Source organism: Spinacia oleracea, chromosome 3, assembly GCF_020520425.1.
Source record: "Spinacia oleracea cultivar Varoflay chromosome 3, BTI_SOV_V1, whole genome shotgun sequence".
In the NCBI taxonomy this organism is placed as follows: Eukaryota; Viridiplantae; Streptophyta; class Magnoliopsida; order Caryophyllales; family Amaranthaceae; genus Spinacia; species Spinacia oleracea.
The window spans coordinates 62,887,877-62,895,298 of record NC_079489.1 but is presented as its reverse complement, the minus strand read 5'-3'; the positions used below and the strand labels follow the sequence as shown (position 1 = coordinate 62,895,298).

Sequence of the window (7,422 nt, the reverse complement as noted above, 5' to 3'; positions counted from 1 at the left end):
CAATTTCTTTAGCTTTAGCCAAGAACACGGCACAAAAGTTTCCTGCCTCTTGCTCAATGGTACCTCGAATAATACTACCTTCGGGTTTTGCTTTATTTGTTGCCAAACCTTTCAAAGTCCCCATGTGTCTTTCAAACGGGTACATCCATCGCAAAAAAAAAGGACTGCATTCCTTGATCTCCCGTATTAGATGGACAATTAAGTGAACCATTATGTCAAAAAAAAGGGTGGAAAATACATCTCCAACTTGCATAATGTTTCAACAACATCAGTCTGCATATCATTAAGTTTTTTCGGATCAATTACCTTGCTGCAAATGGCATTGAAAAAAAGGCAAAGTTTGACAATAGTATGTCTGACATGTTTTTGGAGAAGCCCTCGAAGTGCAATTGGTAGGATCACTTGCATCATAACATGACCATCATGGGACTTCATGCCGATCAACCTCTTATCTTTCATTGAAACTAACCGCTTAATATTCGACGAATACCCTGTAGGCACCTTAATCCCATGCAAACACTCATAAAATATCATTTTCTCTTCTCTGCTCAATGTGTAGCCAGCATGAGGTAAACATGACTTTTTTGTTTTGGAATTATCATCGGGCCATAATTTTGGTCGAATATTGGCAAGCTTCATATCCCTCCGAAAATGGGGCCCATCCTTTGTTTTATCAGGCATATTCAACAAAGTACCAATGATTGAATCACACACATTTTTTTCAATGTGCATGACATCAGGACAATGTCTAACTGACAAGTGTTTCCAATAAGCAAGAGACTAGAATACAGACACCTTTTTCCAAAGGACACCCTTCTTAGTCGTGGGTGTGTTGTGCTTCCCGTAAATAGTCTCAACATCTTTGATTTTTTCATACAATTCTACTCCCGTTAAAGGCGCACGAATAGTACGTCCTTATCCCCATTGAATTCTTTTTTCTTATTACGAGAAGGGTGATCTCGCCGAAGGAGCCTTCTAGTGTGCATGTACACATTTTTTCCATAATTCTTCAATCGTTGGGGGTATCATTTCCTCCTCACAAATCGGGCATGCTTTCTCTCCTTTGTTTTTATACCCTGACAAATTCCCTTGCGCCGGGTAATCATTTATGGTGCAAAATATCATGGCACGAAGTGTAAAGTTGTACTTGTATGTGCAACAAATACCTGAACACCTTCTTCACACAACAATTTCAAATCTTCAATGAGGGGTGCCAAGTAGACATCTATGTCATGACCGGGTTGTTTAGGCCCAGATATTAGGAGAGCCAACATAATGTACTTCTGCTTCATGCACAACCAAGGAGGCAAATTATAAATCGACAAAAGAACCGGCCATGTGCTATGTTGACAACTAAGAGTGCCATATGGGTTCATCCCATCTGTACTTAATGCAAGTCTTAGGTTCCTAGCCTCTTTACCAAACTCGGGAAAGGTTTCATCAATATGTTTCCACTGCAAAGCATCAGCAGGATGTCTAATATTCCCATCTTTCTTCCTCCCTTCATCATGCCACACCAAGTTTTTTGCCTCCTCCTTAATTGAAAATAGGCGCTTAAACCTTGGTATTATTGGAAGATACCTTAACACCTTAGCCGGTGGCCACTTCTTGCGATTGGGGTTTGAACCCTTACGCTTGTAGCGCGATACGCCGCACTTTGGACAAGCATCAAGATTTTCATACTCCTTCCGATAAAGCACACAATCATTAGGACATGCGTGTATCTTGATGTACTCTAAACCTAGTGGACACATCAGTTTTTTGGCATAGTAGGTAGACTTGGGAATGTCATTCCCGTCTGGAAGAATGTCATGTAGCTTTTCCAACAACAAATCGTAACTTTCATCAGTCTAACCGCCTAGAGTTTTTAAGTTGAATAAATCCAACATCCCTGAAAGCTTGGATTATTTAGTACAACCAGGATATAACGGTGTCTCAGCAGCTTTGCTGACATTCTCATCCATACGAGATCCTTCGTGCACATGATCACCTAACTCGTCCATCATCTCACTAATGCGATCTTCCTCAACACTTTCATCGCTATCACTATTATTATTTTCAAAAGTAAGAGGCCATGTGTCCTCCTCCAAGACATCCTCCTGTGACGAACGATCTACAGGTAGTTTCTCACCATGCCAGTACCAAATGTTATAATCTGGCATAAACCCGCGAATAACCAAATGGTTCTCTATCTTCTTAATATCAGCATATCTCAACACATTCTTGCAATCACGACAAGGGCAAAAAATTGTCTTCACATTTGTACTTTGTATGTGTCTTGTGGCAATTCTACAGAACTCCTCAACCCCATCTAAGTACTCACGTGTAGTTCTATCATCGATGTACATCCAACGACGACCCATTTCTAATAACATAGTAGATTAAAACCAACACATATTCAACAAATTTGGTTATTAAAAACCAACTTCAAAGAAAAAAAATTATGATGTAATAAAGTGATTTCTATATACATTTAAAACCATTAGCAGGTCATCAATTTGGAGTCAAGATTCAAGATTAGAATTGTCAGATTTTTCTGTTTTTAATTTCATATTAAAAAAGTAGTTTCGGGAAATATCATATATAATAATAAAAATGCCATTGGCTATTGTGAGAACTCTAAAACTCTAATCCAAGAATCTAGTGCACTCCCGCCAAAACCATTTAAAAAAACAAAAAAAACATGTTGATCTATTGAACTACCCCCTCGAAATAAACTACTGAAAAAAACTACCCGTGAAAAAAACTACCCCTTCAAAATAAACTACCCATGAAGGAAAAGTTTTTTTCTGGTGAGCACGAAGGAATAGTTACCCATGTTGCCATGCACTACTACTTAATTAAAAATATGAATAATTCTACAACCATTTTACTACCAACGTTTCATTTCTCACTTATAGGTATATCCTACATACTCCAGTTCAATTATTTTTTCTTTGTTCATTAGTTTTAGATTTTATTAATTATATGAAGGTCTTAGGTGATGTTTTAATCTGATTACACGGTATATAAATTTTCATATTTCAAGGCCAAAATGAAATAGTCTTTTTAGTTGTTACTACGTATGTTTTTCATGTACTGCTTATTTGTAACAATATCAATGATAATCTTTTTTATTTTCGGTTTCCATTGACGATTGTCAGTTGAGGGGAAGTATTGAATTGGGTTAATTGATGAGGGGTACTGTTTTTTTTTTTTCTTTTTTGACAGTGTATAACTAGAATCATATAAATTCAATTTTTTATGTAGTTTATTTATCTTTATGGTTCAATTCGACATCCCATCTACCCCATTGTTATGTTTTGGTTTTATAATTCACTTCAAAATGGTGTAACCTTTGGCTTCTACTACGTATATTAAAAAACGGTGTAATATTTTGCTTCTATTATTCCATTTTCAACTACCGGTCATTTGCTTACACTAGAATGTTTGAAATATGATAGTCTAATTTTGTTTTATTTTCGTTACTTAGCGGACAAATAACATCATCGATTGGCGGCAACAACATAATGAAATGGTACTTCAGTGTGACATTTAGGTAACTTTGCATGATTCATACCAAATTTTAACCTTTACATCAAGGTGGGTAATGCAAGTGTGTTGACTTTTGTAACTAATACAAACCTATTTAATTTCAAAAGTAAAATCAAACAAATGCAAGAAATAGAACATAAACTCAAGCAAGAATCTGACCATGTTGATACAATGATGAATTAAGTCTTTGATTACTAGCAGGAAGAGAGGAATAATTGACAAACATCATAAGAAGATTGAATAAAGCAATACAAATTATATGGAGGGAAAAGATCTAGTTCAACGAAGAGTCTTTCAGCTAGATCTACTCTTGCCAGTCGATCAACAAGAACTTTTAGATCTAAGGTCAAAAAAGGTGCCTGTAATAGATTACAAAAAAACGAGAAGGCTTTATAGGCACTTAAGATAATTTAATTATGAACTCTGACTGAAATACAACATTTATAAAACATATTTAAAAATAAAAGACGTCAAGATCAGATAAAGAAAGAAAGGTCGTGTGTCTGAAGATCAGCCAAAAAAAGGAATTCTAGAAAATGCAAACATATGAATTCATTCTAGTAGGCACACAGTTTAAGAAGATCAGCCAAAATAGGAAGTACTCCGTATAAAAGGATGCTTCCAAGGATATATATATATATATATATATATATATATATATATATATATATATATATATATATATATATATACTTCATTGCAGTAGGCACACAGTTTAAGAAAGTCCTCCTAACATTCAGTTTCACTACAGAGTGCAACTCTTTCAATCCCTAAATGCTGAATTTACTTGTTCCTCAAATAGAGGTAGATGCGTAAATCATGCTCCACATTCCACATTCCATATTTCTTGTTTTGTGAATGAGGTAAATGCCTGGAAATTTCTAGTACCATTGTTACTTTGCTAACTTGATGTTAACTTAGGTGTTCAAAACCAATTGGCACTTTAGCTTCCTGTATATATTTTGGAGATTTAACCAGCTTTGTTTTTTTCACTTGAAAGAACCAATAGGCATTCATTTATTTTGAGCATCAAGTCTATTAAGGGTTAACTGTATACATTAGGCCTTAAACTTGATTCCAGATTCAAGGGAGTTGCTGAATTATTTTCATTGTTACAGTTGCTGATTTTCAGTTTTAATCCCTCCCTATTTTGGATCTTCCCTAAATCTATCCAAAGCCATGTTAATTCAAAGCAATTGAACATCAAACTAAGTTACCATTTAAGAATCTTTTTTCTGAACCCATTTGTGCATTTTTAACCTTTTCATCCTCCCTCCCCAGAATTCATAGCATGAATGCTGCAACAGATTGAGATTTTCATTGCATTTTGTTGAAACATTCATTACAAACGTTACTATTAAGGCTAGTTACTGTTAAAATTCCATTTACTTGTTATTCATAATGTAAGCCAAAGCAGTTGCAGATGAATGCAACCTCTAATACCATAAGCAAATGTCACCTAAGCTTGTCATAAACAACAAACTCAAAAGACTTGGATTGATTTTCTGGGTTGGTATATTACTACAATTTACAATGATTATTTATAATCCCAAAAACATGGAGCATTCCACATATGAGACTAAAACAGTAAAAAATTTCAAAAAAAATGAACAAAAGCAATTTCCACATATGAGACTAAAACAGTAAAAAATTCCGCAATGTGTAGGAGCTAGAGCAATTAACCATGGAGCATTAACCCAAATGCATTATTATAACAATTGATATGTGTGTTTTATATAGTTTTTTTACCTCCGTCCCTTAGTACTTTTATGCGTCAAATGAGCTCTTAGGAGCCGTTTTTAGTACTAATCTGTGTATTTGAGTGTGCCTTGAGTTTCAGGACTACTTAGTGAGAAATTGGTCTTTTTAGACCCGTTTCATGATGATTTAGGCCACTACGCAATCGCGAGGGAGTTCGGGACGACTATTGTCGACTTGCGGGAGCCTTAGATTCTCATGGTTGAGCCCCGGAAGTTAGACTCGGTGTTACGGACAAAGGACGGTTCATTTAGCTTTCCGCCCGGTTGATCTCCTCTCGCCCACCGGGCGAGCAAGCAGAAGATGCCGCAGTCAGCAGGCGCCCGACGGGCGGAGTTCTGCCCGGTGGTCACCGGGCGCCCATCAGCGTGAGGATGCAAGTTTTTTCTCCTCGCCCGGCGGGCGGAAGCTGCCCGACCGGGCGCGTGCCGAAGAATGTCAGGGCATCTCCCTCCGGCCGGCGGGCAGACCTGCGCCCGACGGGCGGGATTCGAGCTGATCGCCCGGCGGGCGGACGTCTGCCCGACCGGGCGACGACAACCATGGGAGGTTTTTAGCGCTTTGTTTTCCGGTTTTCTTTTATTATTTTGGGCAAACTATAAATACTAGGCTTCATTATTTTAGTGGACATCTTAATTCCTAGTATTGAAAACCTTAGTTTTATTTCCCTTAGTTGAATTCTCTCTCTAAATTTATGCAAACACTTAGTTTAATTTTCAATAAAAATCGAAGCTCTCAATTTCCATTGTTCTTGAATTAGGTATTGCTTCTTATTTTAATTCATTGTCTTGCTTTAATAATGCTTTCAATCATGATTATTACCTTGTTTATTGTTAATATGCTTGAGTAGTTTAATTTCTAGGGTTTGGGGATCCATGAATAACATGAAGGGATGATTGAATGATTGCGATTGTTGGCATTGTAATTGATTCCTATTGATTGGTTTATTCTACAATACAATTAGATCTGCGCAGGTTTAATTGTGATAGTCATGCAATATCAAGTTAAGATTCGAAAGATGCAATTTGATGTTTAGGCTTGTTTCAATAGGTAGAATTAGAGTTAATACGTAGCGAGAGCCCGTTAATTCTAAGTCTATGATTAGTATCGATTCGAGAGAGCATGCTAGTCTAATTAATTACTTTGTTGATTATTGTGATTGTTTATCGTCCTGGATTGTTATTATTTGGTGAACCTATGCCCTAGATTCTTTAATTCCTAAATTCCTACTCGTTTAATTATCGTTCGTAGTCTTAGCATACAAATCACCAACCAATTCCTGTTTCCCAATAGTCTAGTTTAGTTAATTAATAGTAGAAAGAACATTGTTTCCCTGTGGATTCGATCCCGACTTCCCTTGCTACCTAGCTAGTGGATTTAGGTTTATTTTTGATAAGGTGATACGACTTTAACCTGTCAAATTTTGGCGCCGTTGCCGGGGAAACGGTCTTATTTTCTGTTGTTGATTGTTTATCCTAGATTATTGTTTGTTACTACTCAAGGAACCCACGTTCCTTGAGACGGGATCTCACATTGTTTTTGTAGTTTCTTTGTCTATGCCCAGGACCGTAGGTACTAGTAATCTTACTCCATTCGATCCTGAGCCCGAAAGAACCTTTCGTAGACGAGGAACTTTTATTTCACAGTGTGGGAATTACTCTGATTCTGATCATAATATTGGCGATTTTTTTCCTTCAAATACAGATTCAGTTTCAGAGATAGAGATGGGTGACGAAACTCCACCACCTCCACCTACCCCACGGCTTACAGACTATTCTAAGCCAAGTCTGTCTGTGCTACCAAAGGCAATCATGCCTTCTATTGCAGCTGAGACCTTCAAGATTGAGCCTGCATTGATTAACATGATTGAGAGACGCCAATACGGTGGGGAACCAGGTGAAGATCTGAATCTTCACATTCAGTCCTTGATCCAATACTGTTCCACCATCAAGCAAAAGGGATTGACTCCGGAGCAGACTATGGAGATACTTTTCCCGTTCTCTCTGAGTGGGAAAGCTAAGTTGTGGATTAATGGGTTGAACCGGGCGGCTAAGAAAATCACTAATTGGGAGTCCTTGGCCCTTGCATTCTATGTTAAATATTTCCCACCTGAGAAGATGGCTCGTCTGA

At 37.3% G+C, this 7,422-nt stretch overlaps 1 protein-coding gene across 1 annotated transcript; it reads right to left on the bottom strand.

The window, feature by feature from the left end:
• Nucleotides 1-210: 210 nt before the first annotated feature.
• Nucleotides 211-2,363, bottom strand: LOC130469728 (uncharacterized). The gene is made up of 3 exons (XM_056839177.1): nucleotides 1,919-2,363; nucleotides 1,167-1,798; nucleotides 211-780 (listed from the first exon to the last, which is right to left on the bottom strand). The coding sequence occupies exons 1-3, from the start codon at nucleotides 2,361-2,363 to the stop codon at nucleotides 211-213; spliced, it is 1,647 nt and encodes a 548-aa protein (XP_056695155.1).
• Nucleotides 2,364-7,422: the final 5,059 nt, after the last annotated feature.

Excerpts from the sequence above, each read along its gene's own strand:
- LOC130469728 (XM_056839177.1), bottom strand. The coding sequence starts at position 2,363 with ATGGGTCGTCGTTGGATGTACATCGATGATAGAACTACACGTGAGTAC. Across the intron at positions 1,799-1,918 it reads TGAGACACCGTTATATCCTG|ACGGGAATGACATTCCCAAG; the intron begins GTTGTACTAAAT and ends ACATTCTTCCAG. Across the intron at positions 781-1,166 it reads TGTGTGAAGAAGGTGTTCAG|TCTCTTGCTTATTGGAAACA; the intron begins GTATTTGTTGCA and ends TCTGTATTCTAG.